This window comes from Salmo salar, chromosome 09, assembly GCF_965601325.2.
Source record: "Salmo salar chromosome 09, fSalSal1, whole genome shotgun sequence".
NCBI lineage: Eukaryota > Metazoa > Chordata > Actinopteri > Salmoniformes > Salmonidae > Salmo > Salmo salar.
This window is the reverse complement of record NC_138299.1, coordinates 32,317,224-32,337,752: the sequence shown is the minus strand read 5'-3', so window position 1 is coordinate 32,337,752 and position 20,529 is coordinate 32,317,224. Positions and strand designations below refer to the sequence as shown.

General features: G+C 49.4%; 1 protein-coding gene across 3 annotated transcripts in view; it reads left to right on the top strand.

Annotated features, from left to right (window-relative positions):
• The window catches only part of daam1a (dishevelled associated activator of morphogenesis 1a), an 89,915-nt gene that overhangs the window by 62,992 nt on the left and 6,394 nt on the right, over nt 1–20,529 (top strand). For all 3 annotated transcript variants that reach the window (XM_082955727.1, XM_082955728.1, XM_082955726.1), the window contains 6 exons: nt 15,209–15,315; nt 18,280–18,368; nt 18,705–18,873; nt 19,147–19,254; nt 20,024–20,084; nt 20,377–20,508. In XM_082955727.1, the coding sequence (XP_082811853.1) occupies nt 15,209–15,315; nt 18,280–18,368; nt 18,705–18,873; nt 19,147–19,254; nt 20,024–20,084; nt 20,377–20,508 (666 nt within the window). The remainder of the gene's footprint in view (nt 1–15,208; nt 15,316–18,279; nt 18,369–18,704; nt 18,874–19,146; nt 19,255–20,023; nt 20,085–20,376; nt 20,509–20,529) is intronic.

Below are 20,529 nucleotides of genomic sequence, written 5' to 3'. Positions count from 1 at the left end.
CTCTCTCTCTGATACAGCATGTAGCCCTCCCTCTCTCTCTGATACAGCATGTAGCCCTCCTCTCTCTCTCTCTGATACAGCATGTAGCCCTCCTCTCTCTCTCTGATACAGCATGTAGCCCTCCTCTCTCTCTCTCTGATACAGCATGTAGCCCTCCTCTCTCTCTCTCTGATACAGCATGTAGCCCCTCTCTCTCTCTCTGATACAGCATGTAGCCCTCCTCTCTCTCTCTGATACAGCATGTAGCCCTCCTCTCTCTCTCTGATACAGCATGTAGCCCTCCTCTCTCTCTCTCTGATACAGCATGTAGCCCTCCTCTCTCTCTCTGATACAGCATGTAGCCCTCCTCTCTCTCTCTCTGATACAGCATGTAGCCCTCCTCTCCTCTCTCTCTGATACAGCATGTAGCCCTCCTCTCTCTCTCTCTGATACAGCATGTAGCCCTCCTCTCTCTCTCTGATACAGCATGTAGCCCTCCTCTCTCTCTCTCTGATACAGCATGTAGCCCTCCTCTCTCTCTCTCTGATACAGCATGTAGCCCTCCTCTCTCTCTCTCTGATACAGCATGTAGCCCTCCTCTCTCTCTGATACAACATGTAGACCTCCTCTCTCTCTCTGATACAGCATGTAGCCCTCCTCTCTCTCTGATACAGCATGTAGCCCTCCTCTCTCTCCCTCTCTGATACAGCATGTAGCCCTCCTCTCTCTCCCTCTCTCTGATACAGCATGTAGCCCTCCTCTCTCTCTCTCTCTGATACAGCATGTAGCCCCCCTCTCTCACTCTCTCTGATACAGCATGGAGCCCTCCTCTCTCTCTCTGATACAACATGTAGCCCTCCTCTCTCTCTGATACAGCATGTAGCCCTCCTCTCTCTCTCTCTGATACAGCATGTAGCCCTCCTCTCTCTCTGATACAGCAATGTAGCCCTCCTCTCTCTCTCTCTCGCTGATACAGCATGTAGCCCTCCTCTCTCTCTCTGATACAGCATGTAGCCCTCCTCTCTCTCTCTGATACAGCGTGTAGCCCTCCTCTCTCTCTCTGATACAGCGTGTACTCTCTGATACAGCATGTAGCCCTCCTCTCTCTCTGATACAATATGTAGCCCTCCTCTCTCTCTCTCTCTCTGATACAGCATGTAGCCCTCCTCTCTCTCTCTGATACAGCGTGTAGCCCTCCTCTCTCTCTCTGATACAGCGTGTAGCCCTCCTCTCTCTCTCTGATACAGCATGTAGACCTCCTCTCTCTCTGATACAGCATGTAGCCCTCCTCTCTCTCTCTCTGATACAGCATGTAGCCCTCCTCTCTCTCTCTCTGATACAGCATGTAGCCCTCCTCTCTCTCTCTGATACAGCATGTAGCCCTCCTCTCTCTCTCTCTGATACAGCATGTAGCCCTCCTCTCTCTCTCTCTCTGATACAGCATGTAGCCCTCCTCTCTCACTCTCTCTGATACAGCATGTAGCCCTCCTCTCTCACTCTCTCTGATACAGCATGTAGCCCTCCTCCTCTCTCTCTGATACAGCATGTAGCCCTCCTCTCTCTCTGATACAGCATGTAGCCCTCCTCTCTCTCTGATACAGCATGTAGCCCTCCTCTCTCTCTCTGATACAGCATGTAGCCCTCCTCTCTCTCTCTGATACAGCATGTAGCCCTCCTCTCTCTCTCTGATACAGCATGTAGCCCCCTCTCTCTCTCTCTGATACAGCATGTAGCCCTCCTCTCTCTCTCTGATACAGCATGTAGCCCTCCTCTCTCTCTCTGATACAGCATGTAGCCCTCCTCTCTCTCTCTGATACAGCATGTAGCCCTCCTCTCTCTCTCTGATACAGCATGTAGCCCTCCTCTCTCTCTCTGATACAGCATGTAGCCCTCCTCTCTCTCTCTGATACAGCATGTAGCCCTCCTCTCTCTCTCTGATACAGCATGTAGCCCTCCTCTCTCTCTGATACAGCATGTAGCCCTCCTCTCTCTCTGATACAGCATGTAGCCCTCCTCTCTCTCTCTGATACAGCATGTAGCCCTCCTCTCTCTCTCTGATACAGCATGTAGCCCTCCTCTCTCTCTCTGATACAGCATGTAGCCCTCCTCTCTCTCTCTGATACAGCATGTAGCCCTCCTCTCTCTCTCTGATACAGCATGTAGCCCTCCTCTCTCTCTCTGATACAGCATGTAGCCCTCCTCTCTCTCTGATACAGCATGTAGCCCTCCTCTCTCTCTCTGATACAGCATGTAGCCCTCCTCTCTCTCTCTGATACAGCATGTAGCCCTCCTCTCTCTCTCTCTGATACAGCATGTAGCCCTCCTCTCTCTCTCTGATACAGCATGTAGCCCTCCTCTCTCTCTGATACAGCATGTAGCCCTCCTCTCTCTCTGATACAGCATGTAGCCCTCTCTCTCTCTCTGATACAGCATGTAGCCCTCCTCTCTCTCTCTCGATACAGCATGTAGCCCTCCTCTCTCTCTCTCTGATACAGCATGTAGCCCTCCTCTCTCTCTGATACAGCATGTAGCCTCCTCTCTCTCTCTCTCTGATACAGCATGTAGCCCTCCTCTCTCTCTCTCTGATACAGCATGTAGCCCTCCTCTCTCTCTCTGATACAGCATGTAGCCTCCTCTCTCTCTCTCTGATACAGCATGTAGCCCTCCTCTCTCTCTCTGATACAGCATGTAGCCCTCCTCTCTCTCTGATACAGCATGTAGCCCTCCTCTCTCTCTGATACAGCATGTAGCCCTCCTCTCTCTCTCTGATACAGCATGTAGCCCTCCTCTCTCTCTCTGATACAGCATGTAGCCCTCCTCTCTCTCTGATACAGCATGTAGCCCTCCTCTCTCTCTCTGATACAGCATGTAGCCCTCCTCTCTCTCTCTGATACAGCATGTAGCCCTCCTCTCTCTCTCTGATACAGCATGTAGCCCTCCTCTCTCTCTGATACAGCATGTAGCCCTCTCTATCTCTGATACAGCATGTAGCCCTCCTCTCTCTCTGATACAGCATGTAGCCCTCCTCTCTCTCTCTGATACAGCATGTAGCCCTCCTCTCTCTCTCTGATACAGCATGTAGCCCTCCTCTCTCTCTCTCTGATACAGCATGTAGCCCTCCTCTCTCTCTCTCTCTGATACAGCATGTAGCCCTCCTCTCTCTCTCTCTCTGATACAGCATGTAGCCCTCCTCTCTCTCTGATACAACATGTAGCCCTCCTCTCTCTCTCTCGATACAACATGTAGCCCTCCCTCTCACTCTCTCTCTGATACAGCATGTAGCCCTCCTCTCTCTCTCTGATACAGCATGTAGCCCTCCTCTCTCTCGATACAGCATGTAGCCCTCCTCTCTCTCTCTCGATACAGCATGTAGCCCTCCTCTCTCTCTCTGATACAGCATGTAGCCCTCCTCTCTCCTCTCTCTGATACAGCATGTAGCCCTCCTCTCTCTCTCTCTCTGATACAGCATGTAGCCCTCCTCTCCTCTCTCTCTGATACAGCATGTAGCCCTCCTCTCTCTCTGATACAGCATGTAGCCCTCCTCTCTCTCTCTGATACAGCATGTAGCCCTCCTCTCTCTCTCTGATACAGCATGTAGCCCTCCTCTCTCTCTCTGATACAGCATGTAGCCCTCCTCTCTCTCTCTCTGATACAGCATGTAGACCTCCTCTCTCTCTCTCTCTCTCGCTGATACAGCATGTAGCCCTCCTCTCTCTCTCTCTGATACAGCATGTAGCCCTCCTCTCTCTCTCTGATACAGCATGTAGCCCTCCTCTCTCTCTCTGATACAGCATGTAGCACCTCCTCTCTCTCTCTGATACAGCATGTAGCCCTCCTCTCTCTCTCTGATACAGCATGTAGCCCTCCTCTCTCTCTCTCTGATACAGCATGTAGCCCTCCTCTCTCTCTCTCTGATACAGCATGTAGCCCTCCTCTCCTCTCTGATACAGCATGTAGCCCTCCTCTCTCTCTCTCTGATACAGCATGTAGCCTCCTCCTCTCTCTCTCTGATACACATGTAGCCCTCCTCTCTCTCTCTGATACAGCATGTAGCCCTCCTCTCTCTCTGATACAGCATGTAGCCCTCCTCTCTCTCTCGATACAACATGTAGCCCTCCTCTCTCTCTCTGATACAGCATGTAGCCCTCCTCTCTCTCTCTCGCTGATACAGCATGTAGCCCTCCTCTCTCTCTCTGATACAGCATGTAGCCCTCCTCTCTCTCTGATACAGCATGTAGCCCTCCTCTCTCTCTCTCTGATACAGCATGTAGCCCTCCTCTCTCTCTGATACAGGATGTAGACCGCCTCTCACTCTCTCGCTGATACAGCATGTAGCCCTCCTCTCACTCTCTCTCTGATACAGCATGTAGCCCTCCTCTCTCTCTGATACAGGATGTAGACCTCCTCTCACTCTCTCTCTGATACAGCATGTAGCCCTCCTCTCTCTCTGATACAGCATGTAGCCCTCCTCTCTCTCTGATACAGCATGTAGCCCTCCTCTCTCTCTGATACAGCATGTAGCCCTCCTCTCTTTCTCTGATACAGCATGTAGCCCTCCTCTCTTTCTCTGATACAGCATGTAGCCCTCCTCTCTCTCTGATACAGCATGTAGCCCTCCTCTCTCTCTGATACAGCTTGTAGCCCTCCTCTCTCTCTGATACAGCATGTAGCCCTCCTCTCTCTCTGATACAGCATGTAGCCCTCCTCTCTCTCTGATACAGCATGTAGCCCTCCTCTCTCTCTCTGATACAGCATGTAGCCCTCCTCTCTCTCCTGATACAGCATGTAGCCCTCCTCTCTCTCTGATACAGCATGTAGCCCTCCTCACTCTCTGATACAGCTTGTAGCCCTCCTCTCTCTCTGATACAGCATGTAGCCCTCCTCACTCTCTGATACAGCATGTAGCCCTCCTCTCTCTCTGATACAGCATGTAGACCTCCTCTCTCTCTCTGATACAGCATGTAGCCCTCCTCTCTCTCTGATACAGCATGTAGCCCTCCTCTCTCTCTGATACAGCATGTAGCCCTCCTCACTCTCTGATACAGCTTGTAGCCCTCCTCTCTCTCTGATACAGCATGTAGCCCTCCTCACTCTCTGATACAGCATGTAGCCCTCCTCTCTCTCTCTGATACAGCATGTAGCCCTCCTCTCTCTCTCTGATACAGCATGTAGCCCTCCTCTCTCTCTCTGATACAGCATGTAGCCCTCCTCTCTCTCTCTGATACAGCATGTAGCCCTCCTCTCTCTCTCTGATACAGCATGTAGCCCTCCTCTCTCTCTCTGATACAGCATGTAGCCCTCCTCTCTCTCTCTGATACAGCATGTAGCCCTCCTCTCTCTCTCTCTGATACAGCATGTAGCCCTCCTCTCTCTCTGATACAATATGTAGCCCTCCTCTCTCTCTCTCTCTCTCGATACAGCATGTAGCCCTCCTCTCTCTCTGATACAGGATGTAGACCTCCTCTCACTCTCTCTCTGATACAGCATGTAGCCCTCCTCTCTCTCTGATACAGGATGTAGACCTCCTCTCACTCTCTCTCTGATACAGCATGTAGCCCTCCTCTCTCTCTGATACAGCATGTAGCCCTCCTCTCTCTCTCTCTGATACAGCATGTAGCCCTCCTCTCTCTCTCTGATACAGCATGTAGCCCTCCTCTCTCTCTCTCTGATACAGCATGTAGCCCTCCTCTCTCTCTGATACAGGATGTAGCCCTCCCTCTCTCTCTGATACAGCATGTAGCCCTCCTCTCTCTCTGATACAGCATGTAGCCCTCCTCTCTCTCTCTCCTATACAGCATGTAGCCCTCCTCTCTCTCTCTCTGATACAGCATGTAGCCCTCCTCTCTCTCTGATACAGGATGTAGACCTCCTCTCACTCTCTCTCTGATACAGCATGTAGCCCTCCTCTCACTCTCTCTCTGATACAGCATGTAGCCCTCCTCTCTCTCTGATACAGGATGTAGACCTCCTCTCACTCTCTCTCTGATACAGCATGTAGCCCTCCTCTCACTCTCTCTCTGATACAGCATGTAGCCCTCCTCTCTCTCTGATACAGCTTGTAGCCCTCCTCTCTCTCTGATACAGCATGTAGCCCTCCTCTCTCTCTGATACAGCATGTAGACCTCCTCTCTCTCTCTGATACAGCATGTAGCCCTCCTCTCTCTCTCTGATACAGCATGTAGCCCGCCTCTCTCTCTGATACAGCATGTAGCCCTCCTCTCTCTCTGATACAGCATGTAGCCCTCCTCACTCTCTGATACAGCTTGTAGCCCTCCTCTCTCTCTGATACAGCATGTAGCCCTCCTCACTCTCTGATACAGCATGTCGCCCTCCTCTCTCTCTGATACAGCATGTAGACCTCCTCTCTCTCTCTGATACAGCATGTAGCCCTCCTCTCTCTCTGATACAGCATGTAGCCCTCCTCTCTCTCTCTGATACAGCATGTAGCCCTCCTCTCTCTCTCTGATACAGCATGTAGCCCTCCTCTCTCTCTCTGATACAGCATGTAGCCCTCCTCTCTCTCTCTCTGATACAGCATGTAGCCCTCCTCTCTCTCTGATACAACATGTAGCCCTCCTCTCACTCTCTCTCTGATACAGCATGTAGCCCTCCTCTCACTCTCTCTCTGATACAGCATGTAGCCCTCCTCTCTCTCTCTCTGATACAGCATGTAGCCCTCCTCTCTCTCTGATACAGCATGTAGCCCTCCTCTCTCTCTCTCTGATACAGCATGTAGCCCTCCTCTCTCTCTGATACAATATGTAGCCCTCCTCTCTCTCTCTCTCTCTGATACAGCATGTAGCCCTCCTCTCTCTCTGATACAGCATGTAGCCCTCCTCTCACTCTCTCTCTGATACAGCATGTAGCCCTCCTCTCTCTCTGATACAGGATGTAGACCTCCTCTCACTCTCTCTCTGATACAGCATGTAGCCCTCCTCTCTCTCTGATACAGCATGTAGCCCTCCTCTCTCTCTCTGATACAGCATGTAGCCCTCCTCTCTCTCTGATACAGCATGTAGCCCTCCTCTCTCTCTGATACAGCATGTAGCCCTCCTCACTCTCTGATACAGCTTGTAGCCCTCCTCTCTCTCTGATACAGCATGTAGCCCTCCTCACTCTCTGATACAGCATGTAGACCTCCTCTCTCTCTGATACAGCATGTAGCCCTCCTCTCTCTCTCTGATACAGCATGTAGCCCTCCTCTCTCTCTGATACAGCATGTAGCCCTCCTCTCTCTCTGATACAGCATGTAGCCCTCCTCACTCTCTGATACAGCTTGTAGCCCTCCTCTCTCTCTGATACAGCATGTAGCCCTCCTCACTCTCTGATACAGCATGTAGCCCTCCTCTCTCTCTGATACAGCATGTAGACCTCCTCTCTCTCTCTGATACAGCATGTAGCCCTCCTCTCTCTCTGATACAGCATGTAGCCCTCCTCTCTCTCTCTGATACAGCATGTAGCCCTCCTCTCTCTCTCTGATACAGCATGTAGCCCTCCTCTCTCTCTCTGATACAGCATGTAGCCCTCCTCTCTCTCTCTGATACAGCATGTAGCCCTCCTCTCTCTCTCTCTGATACAGCATGTAGCCCTCCTCTCTCTCTGATACAGCATGTAGCCCTCCTCTCTCTCTCTCTGATACAGCATGTAGCCCTCCTCTCTCTCTCTGATACAGCATGTAGCCCTCCTCTCTCTCTGATACAGCATGTAGCCCTCCTCTCTCTCTCTGATACAGCATGTAGCCCTCCTCTCTCTCTCTGATACAGCATGTAGCCCTCCTCTCTCTCTCTGATACAGCATGTAGCCCTCCTCTCTCTCTCTGATACAGCATGTAGCCCTCCTCTCTCTCTCTGATACAGCATGTAGCCCTCCTCTCTCTCTCTCTGATACAATATGTAGCCCTCCTCTCTCTCTCTCTCTCCGATACAGCATGTAGCCCTCCTCTCTCTCTGATACAGGATGTAGACCTCCTCTCACTCTCTCTCTGATACAGCATGTAGCCCTCCTCTCTCTCTGATACAGGATGTAGACCTCCTCTCTCTCTCTCTCTGATACAGCATGTAGCCCTCCTCTCTCTCTCTGATACAGCATGTAGCCCTCCTCTCTCTCTGATACAGCATGTAGCCCTCCTCTCTCTCTGATACAGGATGTAGACCTCCTCTCACTCTCTCTCTTATACAGCATGTAGCCCTCCTCTCTCTCTCTGATACAGGATGTAGCCCCTCCACTCTCTCTCTTATACAGCATGTAACCCTCCTCTCTCTCTCTCTGATACAGCATGTAGCTCTCCGCTCTCTCTCTGATACAGCATGTAGCCCTCCTCTCTCTCTCTGATACAGCATGTAGCCCTCCTCTCTCTCTCTGATACAGCATGTAGCCCTCCTCTCTCTCTCTCTGATACAGCATGTAGCCCTCCTCTCTCTCTCTCTCGATACAGCATGTAGCCCTCCTCTCTCTCTGATACAGCATGTAGCCCTCCTCTCTCTCTCTCTGATACAGCATGTAGCCCTCCTCTCTCTCTCTCTGATACAGCATGTAGCCCTCCTCTCTCTCTCTCTGATACAGCATGTAGCCCTCCTCTCTCTCTGATACAGCATGTAGCCCTCCTCTCTCTCTGATACAACATGTAGCCCTCCTCTCTCTCTCTCTGATACAGCATGTAGCCCTCCTCTCTCTCTCTCTGATACAGCATGTAGCCCTCCTCTCTCTCTCTCTCGATACAGCATGTAGCCCTCCTCTCTCTCTCTGATACAGCGTGTAGCCCTCCTCTCTCTCTGATACAGCATGTAGCCCTCCTCTCTCTCTCTGATACAGCATGTAGCCCTCCTCTCTCTCTCTGATACAGCATGTAGCCCTCCTCTCTCTCTCTGATACAGCATGTAGCCCTCCTCTCTCTCTCTGATACAGCATGTAGCCCTCCTCTCTCTCTCTCTGATACAGCATGTAGCCCTCTTCTCTCACTCTCTCTCTGATACAGCATGTAGCCCTCCTCTCTCTCTGATACAGCATGTAGCCCTCCTCTCTCTCTCTGATACAGCATGTAGTCCTCCTCTCTCTCTCTGATACAGCATGTAGCCCTCCGCTCTCTCTCTGATACAGCATGTAGCCCTCCTCTCTCTCTCTCTCTGATACAGCATGTAGCCCTCCTCTCTCTCTCTGATACAGCATGTAGCCCTCCTCTCTCTCTCTCTGATACAACATGTAGCCCTCCTCTCTCTCTCTCTGATACAGCATGTAGCCCTCCTCTCTCTCTCTGATACAGCATGTAGCCCTCCTCTCTCTCTCTGATACAGCATGTAGCCCTCCTCTCTCTCTGATACAGCATGTAGCCCTCCTCTCTCTCTCTGATACAGCATGTAGCCCTCCTCTCTCTCTGATACAGCATGTAGCCCTCCTCTCTCTCTGATACAGCATGTAGCCCTCCTCTCTCTCTCTGATACAGCATGTAGACCTCCTCTCTCTCTGATACAGCATGGAGCCCTCCTCTCTCTCTCTGATACAGCATGTAGCCCTCCTCTCTCTCTGATACAGCATGTAGCCCTCCTCTCTCTCTCTGATACAGCATGTAGCCCTCCTCTCTCTCTGATACAGCATGGAGCCCTCCTCTCTCTCTTTCTCTGATACAACATGTAGCCCTCCTCTCTCTCTCTGATACAGCATGTAGCCCTCCTCTCTCTCTCTGATACAGCATGTAGCCCTCCTCTCTCTCTGATACAGCATGTAGCCCTCCTCTCTCACTCTCTCTGATACAGCATGTAGCCCTCATTTCTCTCTGATACAGCATGTAGCCCTCCTCTCTCTCTCTGATACAGCATGTAGCCCTCCTCTCTCTCTCTCTGATACAGCATGTAGCCCTCCTCTCTCTCTGATACAGCATGTAGCCCTCCTCTCTCTCTGATACAGCATGTAGCCCTCCTCTCTCTCTCTCTGATACAGCATGTAGCCCTCCTCTCTCTCTCTCTCTGATACAGCATGTAGCCCTCCTCTCTCTCTGATACAGCATGTAGCCCTCCTCTCTCTCTCTGATACAGCATGTAGCCCTCCTCTCTCTCTCTCTGATACAGCATGTAGCCCTCCTCTCTCTCTCTCTGATACAGCATGTAGCCCTCCTCTCTCTCTCTGATACAGCATGTAGCCCTCCTCCTCTCTCTCTGATACAGCATGTAGCCCTCCTCTCTCTCTCTCTCTGATACAGCATGTAGCCCTCCTCTCTCTCTCTCTCTGATACAGCATGTAGCCCTCCTCTCTCTCTCTGATACAGCATGTAGCCCTCCTCTCTCTCTCTCTGATACAGCATGTAGCCCTCCTCTCTCTCTCTCTGATACAGCATGTAGCCCTCCTCTCTCTCTCTGATACAGCATGTAGCCCTCCTCTCTCTCTCTGATACAGCATGTAGCCCTCCTCTCTCTCTCTGATACAGCATGTAGCCCTCCTCTCTCTCTCTGATACAGCATGTAGCCCTCCTCTCTCTCTCTCTGATACAGCATGTAGCCCTCCTCTCTCTCTGATACAGCATGTAGCCCTCCTCTCTCTCTCTGATACAGCATGTAGCCCTCCTCTCTCTCTGATACAGCATGTAGCCCTCCTCTCTCTCTCTGATACAGCATGTAGCCCTCCTCTCTCTCTCTGATACAGCATGTAGCCCTCCCTCTCTCTCTCTGATACAGCATGTAGCCCTCCTCTCTCTCTGATACAGCATGTAGCCTCCTCTCTCTCTGATACAGCATGTAGCCCTCCTCTCTCTCTCTGATACAGCATGTAGCCCTCCTCTCACTCTCTCTTATACAGCATGTAGCCCTCCTCTCTCTCTCTGATACAGCATGTAGCCCTCCTCTCCTCTCTCTGATACAGCATGTAGCCCTCCTCTCTCTCTCTCTGATACAGCATGTAGCCCTCTCTCTCTCTCTCTGATACAGCATGTAGCCCTCCTCTCTCTCTCTGATACAGCATGTAGCCCTCCTCTCTCTCTCTGATACAGCATGTAGCCCTCCTCTCTCTCTCTCTGATACAGCATGTAGCCCTCCTCTCTCTCTCTCGATACAGCATGTAGCCCTCCTCTCTCTCTCTCTCTGATACAGCATGTAGCCCTCCTCTCTCTCTCTCTGATACAGCATGTAGCCCTCCTCTCTCTCTCTGATACAGCATGTAGCCCTCCTCTCTCTCTCTGATACAGCATGTAGCCCTCCTCTCTCTCTCTCTGATACAGCATGTAGCCCTCCTCTCTCTCTCTGATACAGCATGTAGCCCTCCTCTCTCTCTCTGATACAGCATGTAGCCCTCCTCTCTCTCTCTCTCTGATACAGCATGTAGCCCTCCTCTCTCTCTCTGATACAGCATGTAGCCCTCCTCTCTCTCTCTGATACAACATGTAGCCCTCCTCTCTCTCTCTGATACAGCATGTAGCCCTCCTCTCTCTCTCTCTGATACAGCATGTAGCCCTCCTCTCTCTCTCTGATACAGCATGTAGCCCTCCTCTCTCTCTCTCTGATACAGCATGTAGCCCTCCCTCTCTCTCTCTGATACAGCATGTAGCCCTCCTCTCTCTCTCTCTGATACAGCATGTAGCCCTCCTCTCTCTCTCTCTGATACAGCATGTAGCCCTCCTCTCCTCTCTCTGATACAGCATGTAGCCCTCCTCTCTCTCTCTGATACAGCATGTAGCCCTCCTCTCTCTCTCTCTGATACAGCATGTAGCCCTCCTCTCTCTCTCTGATACAGCATGTAGCCCTCCTCTCTCTCTCTCTGATACAGCATGTAGCCCTCCTCTCTCTCTCTGATACAGCATGTAGCCCTCCTCTCTCTCTCTCTCCGATACAGCATGTAGCCCTCCTCTCTCTCTCTCTGATACAGCATGTAGACCTCCTCTCTCTCTCTGATACAGCATGTAGCCCTCCTCTCTCTCTCTCTCTGATACAGCATGTAGCCCTCCTCTCTCTCTGATACAGCATGTAGCCCTCCTCTCTCTCTCTCTGATACAGCATGTAGCCCTCCTCTCTCTCTCTGATACAGCATGTAGCCCTCCTCTCTCTCTCTCTCTGATACAGCATGTAGCCCTCCTCTCTCTCTGATACAGCATGTAGCCTCCTCTCTCTCTGATACAGCATGTAGCCCTCCTCTCTCTCTCTGATACAGCATGTAGCCCTCCTCTCACTCTCTCTGATACAGCATGTAGCCCTCCTCTCTCTCTCTGATACAGCATGTAGCCCTCCTCTCACTCTCTCTGATACAGCATGTAGCCCTCCTCTCTCTCTCTCTGATACAGCATGTAGCCCTCCTCTCTCTCTCTGATACAGCATGTAGCCCTCCTCTCTCTCTCTGATACAGCATGTAGCCCTCCTCTCTCTCTGATACAGCATGTAGCCCTCCTCTCTCTCTCTCTGATACAGCATGTAGCCCTCCTCTCTCTCTCTGATACAGCATGTAGCCCTCCTCTCTCTCTCTCTCTGATACAGCATGTAGCCCTCCTCTCTCTCTCTCTGATACAGCATGTAGCCCTCCTCTCTCTCTCTCTGATACAGCATGTAGCCCTCCTCTCTCTCTCTCTGATACAGCATGTAGCCCTCCTCTCTCTCTCTGATACAGCATGTAGCCCTCCTCTCTCTCTGATACAGCATGTAGCCCTCCTCTCACTCTCTCTGATATAGCATGTAGACCTCCTCTCTCTCTCTGATACAGCATGTAGCCCTCCTCTCTCTCTCTCTGATACAGCATGTAGCCCTCCTCTCTCTCTCTGATACAGCATGTAGCCCTCCTCTCTCTCTGATACAGCTTGTAGCCCTCCTCTGTCTCTCTCTGATACAGCATGTAGCCCTCCTCTCTCTCTCTCTGATACAGCATGTAGACCTCCTCTCTCTCTCTGATACAGCATGTAGCCCTCCTCTCTCTCTGATACAGCATGTAGCCCTCCTCTCACTCTCTCTGATACAGCATGTAGCCCTCCTCTCTCTCTCTGATACAGCATGTAGCCCTCCTCTCTCTCTCTCTGATACAGCATGTAGCCCTCCTCTCTCTCTGATACAGCATGTAGCCCTCCTCTCTCTCTCTCTCTGATACAGCATGTAGCCCTCCTCTCTCTCTGATACAGCATGTAGCCCTCCTCTCTCTCTCTCGATACAGCATGTAGCCCTCCTCTCTCTCTCTGATACAGCATGTAGCCCTCCTCTCTCTCTGATACAGCATGTAGCCCTCCTCTCCTCTCTCTGATACAGCATGTAGCCCTCCTCTCTCTCTCTGATACAGCATGTAGCCTCCTCTCTCTCTGATACAGCATGTAGCCCTCCTCTCACTCTCTCTGATACAGCATGTAGCCCTCCTCTCTCTCTCTGATACAGCATGTAGCCCTCCTCTCTCTCTGATACAGCATGTAGCCCTCCTCTCTCTCTCTCTGATACAGCATGTAGCCCTCCTCTCTCTCTCTCTGATACAGCATGTAGCCCTCCTCTCTCTCTCTCGATACAGCATGTAGCCCTCCTCTCTCTCTCTCTGATACAGCATGTAGCCCTCCTCTCTCTCTCTGATACAGCATGTAGCCCTCCCTCTCTCTCTGATACAGCATGTAGCCCTCCTCTCTCTCTCTCTGATACAGCATGTAGATACAGCGTGTAGCCCTCCTCTCTCTCTCTCTGATACAGCATGTAGCCCTCCTCTCTCTCTGATACAGCATGTAGCCCTCCTCTCTCTCTCTCTGATACAGCATGTAGCCCTCCTCTCTCTCTCTCTGATACAGCATGTAGCCCTCCTCTCTCTCTCTCTGATACAGCATGTAGCCCTCCTCTCTCTCTCTCTCTTATACAGCATGTAGCCCTCCTCTCTCTCTCTCTCCTATACAGCATGTAGCCCTCCTCTCACTCTGATACAGCATGTAGCCCTCCTCTCTCTCTCTCTTATACAGCATGTAACCCTCCTCTCTCTCTCCTATACAGCATGTAGCACTCCTCTCTCTCTGATACAGCATGTAGCCTCCTCTCTCTCTGATACAGCATGTAGCCCTCCTGTCTCTCCAATACAGCATGTAGCCCTCCTCTCTCTCTCTCTCTCTCTCTCTCTCTTTTTCTCTCTCTCTCTCTCTCTCTCCCTCTTTTTCTCTCTCTCTCTCTCTCATTACTCACTCACACAGCATGGAGACCTTCTCTCTACTGTAGCGGCTGAATGGCTTTATGCCGTATAGCAGGTCCCAATTCCCATCCTATTCATCCCCCTAACCCTTCGATATTCACAGATCTGAAGGGTCTGGATAGGTAGGTGTAAGGAGTGGCGTGGTTTAGCTTCCACCATATTGCTTCCACCTTACAGATCTGTTAGACTCTGATGACAGGCTTTACCTAGAGCAGATCAGTGTTGATAACTTATTGCCTGTGTAAAAATATATTTTTTAGGGAGCCCTTTTCTGTTTCTACTCTGATTGAAGTACAACACACAGGCCAAATGTATCACCATATTCCAGAGAATTCTGTAATCCAATGATTGCTTTGATGATGACTAACTGATGACATGTAATCGTAAAACTTCTCGTCCCCTTTTAACCTTCCCTCAAAACCGCTGAGCCTTCATGTTCTTTATGGCCCCATAACTATGACGATGACGAGGTGAAAAAGTATAGTATTTTCAAATAGATGTGAGTAATTGAAGGCTAATCGAGTTTTATAAGACTTTTCATTGCTATTGCTTTAATCTAGGGCCCTAATTAAAGAAAGTCTGCAGTATTCGTAGGGAGTGCGCTAGTGACGGAATGGAGCATATGTAATGGTGGGGCCCGGCCCGGCCGGCCTGGATGGCGGAGGTTATTTAGCAAGGTTTTAAAGCATCTGAATGCTGTTAGTGGGAATACTGCCTGACTGCCATGTCTGTTCTGAGTTCTGAAGAAAAATGTGTCCAGCTGCCAACCTAATCCATCTGTTCAATGAAACATGATCAAAGTTGTACGAGTTCTAGGTCTGAGTCATTTAAACATAATTTACATTCAGAGCACAGAGGCCATTTATTTCCAGCAGGAGATTACCACATCTCAGTGATAACTCTGCATGTCTTTTCAATGATAATAATTCATAATTGATTTGATTTCTATAGCGCTTTTCCAGATTGTCAAAGCTCTATAGTTAGTAAGGGGTGAAACTCCCCATACCTGACATTTTGTGCCAGAAAGCTCACCACACATCAGCTATCACAGTGGAGAGAAGGGTATTAGTGTGTGGCTGTACAGGTCTCTCTTGATAATTGTCCTGTTCCTGTCCAGCTGCTGAAGTTTGTCCCAGAGAAGAGTGACGTGGATCTCCTGGAGGAGCACAAGCATGAGCTGGACCGCATGGCCAAGGCTGACCGCTTCCTCTACGAGATGAGCAGGTACGGACTTTGGTTCGGTATAATGACTTTTGGTACTGCTACATTGTGCAACACCACATTCCCAATAATAATAATAATAATACATTTTATTTGTAATGCGCTTTTCAAAACCCCAAATTGCTAAAAATCCGCAGTGCTAGACACTATCCTCAGCATGTTGTTTGTTGGTATACTGTGGAAAATATTCAGCTGCTCTCGGATGACAATGGATGTTGACTTTAAAACGGCTTCTTCATTGTTAACATGTAGTCTTCATCAGGGCTTTTACTATAACAACATGTTCTGTGTTAATAGTCTTGAATCAACGTTCCTGTTAACAGGAATTGACACAGATCATTGTAGTACCACCAGCAGCATATGTAAACAGCATAACACTCAGTGACACATGCTAGCTGGATGTCAACGTCTTTTAACACAAATCACTTTGGTATATCTACTGTAACTGCTGAGGGACATCACTGCCAGACATGAAGCTGTGACCTAGATCTGCCAGTGAAGGCCATCGGTCCTGACTGTGAGGTCTTGGGGAGAGTAGAACAATTGGTATTGTACTTTAGTGAATAAAGTATACAGCACTGCCCTGCACTTTTGGATTACTGTCCATGTAATTCACTATGGACTATAATTACGAGAATTCAGCCCCCAACTAGTTTTAGAAGTATAATATGTGAGTGAGCAAATAGATTATTATTTCTTTAGATTATTCTTTACCATGAGTCATGCTATCTGAGCTGAGGGGTAGGCTGTGGCTGAGGGGCTGGGGAGCCTGTGGCTGAGGGGTAGGGGAGCCTGTGGCTGAGGGGCAGGGGAGCCTGTGGCTGAGGGGCAGGGGAGCCTGTGGCTGAGGGGCAGGGGAGCCTGTGGCTGAGGGGTAGGGAAGCCTGTGGCTGAGGGGCAGGGGAGCCTGTGGCTGAGGGGCAGGGGAGCCTGTGGCTGAGGGGCAGGGGAGCCTGTGGCTGAGGGGTAGGGGAGCCTGTGGCTGAGGGGGAGCATGTGGCTGAGGGGTAGGGGAGCCTGTGGCTGAGGGGTAGGGGAGCCTGTGGCTGAGGGGCAGGGGAGTCTGTGGTTGAGGGGTAGGGGAGGCTGTGGCTGAGGGGGAGCCTGTGGCTGAGGGGTAGGGGAGCCTGTGGCTGAGGGGTAGGGGAGGCTGTGGCCGAGGGGGAGGCTGAGGGGGAGGCTATGGCTGAGGGGGAGGCTGAGCCTGTGGTTGACGTGGAGGCTGTGGTTGAGCCTGTGGTTGAGGGGGAGGCTGGTGCAAAGGTGGCGGCAAGCAGCTGAACTCTCCATGTAACTCTGTTGTTAATGAATGAATATGAAACCTCCATGGGGAGACATTCTCAGCTAGGGCAAAAAAAGAAACCCCAGGGCTAGGGCTCACTGCAGTCCCTTTAATGGGCATTCCTCTACTGTGTTACAAATGAAGGTTGGATTACTAGATTATAGGAAAGGAAACGTATGACCAGGTGCCATTGTGAGTGTAGTACCAGCACCATTTTTCCCATGATGTATCAAGCCATTTACTATGGGAATAGAGACTTCCTTCCAGGATCTGGAGTTGTTTCTCCTTTTGTGTTTTGCCTTCCTGAAAACATTGAAGCTGTGGTAACAGAGTTTGGGCAGGGAGCAGGAATGGAGCTTCTTTATTCAATGTGCTCTGAGTTTTTCATGTTGGATATTTAATCCAGTAAGATCATTTGTGAAAGATGTATGTAAACGCCGCCAAAAAATAAACGTCCTGTCACTGTCAACTGAGTTTATTTTCAGCAAACTTAACATGTGTTAATATTTGTATGAACATAAAAAGATTCAACAACTGAGACATAAACTGAACAAGTTCCACAGACATGTGACTAACAGAAATGGAATAATGTGTCCCTGAACAAAGGAGGGGGGGTCAAAATCAAAAGTAACAGTCAGTATCTGGTGTGGCCACCAGCTGCATTAAGTCCTGTAGTGCATCTCCTTTTCATGGACTGCACCAGATTTGCCAGTTCTTGCTATGAGATGTTACCCCACTCTTCCACCAAGGCACCTGCAAGTTCCTGGACATTTCTGGGGGGAATGGCCCTAGCCCTCACTCTCCGATCCAACAGGTCCCAGACGTGCTCTATGGGATTGAGATCCAGGCTCTTCGCTGGCCATGGCAGAACACTGACATTCCTGTCTTGCAGGAAATCATGCACAGAACGAGCAGTATGGCTGGTGGCATTGTCATGCTGGAGGGTCATGTCAGGATGAGCCTGCAGGAAGGGTACCACATGAGGGAGGAGGATGTCTTCCCTGTAACGCACAGTGTTGAGATTGCCTGCAATGACAACAAGCTCAGTCCGATGATGCTGTGACACACCGCCCCAGACCATGACGGACCCTCCACCTCCAAATCGATCCCGCTCCAGAGTACAGGCCTCAGTGTAACGATCATTCCTTTGACGTTAAACGCGAATCCGACCATCACCCGTGGTGACAAAACAAGTGTCTTTCTATTCAAAGTTCATAGCCTTCATTTAGGAAAGGTCATATCAAATAGAAAAAAAAATATTATTGAAAACATGTCAACTATATTTAGTCCAACTGTTTATTGAAAACATAAATACATTTGCACAGTAAGCACTTGTTGTCTATCAAACACATTGTTACAATTGTTGGTTATTCAAAGTTTGAGTCGTGCTAGCATAGTCGTGACTTGAATCAAAACACCTTCAAACAAGACATAATATCAAGAACAATATACAACTACCTGAAACAAGCCCCCTACGATTTCCCACATGGCAACTTCTTGTCATTGTTGCTAGCTATCTGACCGTTCAGAATCATAACACACGGCCTTACGCCTCATCGATGCGTGCGCATCATTTTCGTGACGTTGTCAGGCAACCCGTCTATTACACAACAGTTTCAGTGAAGTGTAATGTCTATGTAAATTCTGATTGAAACATAATATTTGGACCTCTTTCTACAATACAGAATCAACCACTACCAGCCAAGGCTGCAGTCTCTCTACTTCAAAAAGAAATTTGCTGAAAGAATCCTCGAAGTCAAACCTAAAGTTGAAGGTAGGATTTTCCTACAATGTTCCATGCTCAAATGATCTACCTTTAAAAGAAGTAGTGCACTATATAGAGAATAGGGTGCCATTTGGTGGTCCCTGGTCAAAGGTAATGCATTACATAGGAACTAGGGTGCCATTTGGTGGTCCCCGGTCAAAGGTAATGCATTACATAGGGACTAGGGTGCCATTTGGTGGTCCCTGGTCAAAGGTAATGCATTACATAGGAACTAGGGTGCCATTTGGTGGTCCCTGGTCAAAGGTAATGCATTACATAGGAACTAGGGTGCCATTTAACCAATGTCTTATCCTCATAACGGTAACGTCCTCTTCCTCTCCCCAGCACTGATCAGGGCATCTAAAGAGGTGCTGCAGAGCCGCAACCTCAAGCAGCTTCTGGAGGTGGTCCTGGCCTTTGGTAACTACATGAACAAGGGTCAGAGGGGGAACGCCTATGGCTTCAAAGTGTCCTCACTCAACAAGATTGCTGACACCAAGTCCAGCATTGACAAGTAAGAAATGTTCTGGCTTGAGTATATTTCATTTATCCTTTATGTATACAGGAAAAATACCATTGACATAAAAATATTGTTGTTCATAGACCTGTCCAAATGACACCGCACTAAGAGCATTGAATAGAAAGTGATGATGTGTGTCGTGTGGGATGATGTGTCTGATATGAATTCTAGTGTGTGATATGAATTCTAATGTGTGATGTGAATTCTAATGTGTGATATGAATGCTAATGTGTGATATGAATACTAATGTGTGGTATGCGTTTGTAGGAACATTACTCTGCTGCATTACCTGATCACCATCCTGGAGCATAAGTATCCCAAAGTGGCCATGTTCCAGGAAGAGCTTCAAAGTGTTCCAGAGGCAGCCAAAGTCAAGTACGAGCTGCTGCTAAGGCTGACTGAATCAGATCCAACAAACACACGCGTGCGCACACACACACACACACACACACACACACACACACACACACACACACACACCTCTCACACACACACACACACACACACAGATGCTGTTTCATAAACCTAAGTTGCTCTCATTTATGTGTAGGAACTGTGTGTAATTACCCTTGCAACATTGTAATTGTTGAATTTTCCTCTCTTAGCCAAATGAATGGCGCCTGACTTTAAGTAGAAAGGGTAAAAGGTTAAGACCGTATTGCTGTGTGTATTACCTTACATGCCGTGTTTACAGAGAGGGTCAGAGGCACAGGTTGTCCTAATAGCCCATATTTCAGTGATCCTCTTGAAATGTGGAAAGTGTGAACCGTGAACCCTACAATCCTCAAAATGAAAGGTGTTTCCTATCGTACCACAACAAAGCAATAGTGTAACAGTCAGCATTAAAACAATTATAATAATTCAGGTCGCAAATAAAGATAATCTAAGTTAGAGTTTCTGTTAAACCTAGTGAACCCTGTATCCATTCCTTTCCTGACTGAGAAGGAAGGAAGTTGGGTTTTATCCTCACACGTTTCCTGTCTCTAAGTTGTGACTTGGTTGGAGCACAGATGGTTTGTAATTGTTTCACGTCAATAAACTCCTCTCTCCACTCCCTTCCCCTTTCCCTTCCCCTTTCCTCCTCTCCTCTCCTCTCCTCTTTCTTCACTCCCTTTCCTTCCCTTTCCTCTACCCTTGTCCACAGTATGACAGAGCTGGAGAAAGACATCAACAACTTGCGTTCTGGACTGAAGAGTGTGGAAACGGTAAGTGGCCATTTCTATTGGTTTACCCTTAATGGAGACACACATGATATCAGAGGCAGTATAGTTGGGCTTACACTCCTCTACCTCCAGTTCATGAGTCTCAATAAGTTTCCACTGACAGAACGCCAAAGATTAGGGCCTGGAGTTTTGCCTGGTCATATCACATGGCCATACAAAACTCCTGGCCCTAGCAATGATCAATCGGAAATGGGCATGGTACTGTACTCTTGTGTTGTGGGTTGTCTGATGACAGTCATATAATTATCCTGTAATGCTGTCCCCTACTGTATAGGAGCTGGAGTTTCAGAGAAGTCTTCCTCAGGTTTTGGGGGATAAGTTTGTGTCTGTGGTGAGCCAGTTCATCACCGTGGCCAGCTTCAGCTTCTCAGACGTGGAGGATTCTCTGACCGAGGCCAAGGAGCTGGTGAGAACTGGCGGGGGCCAG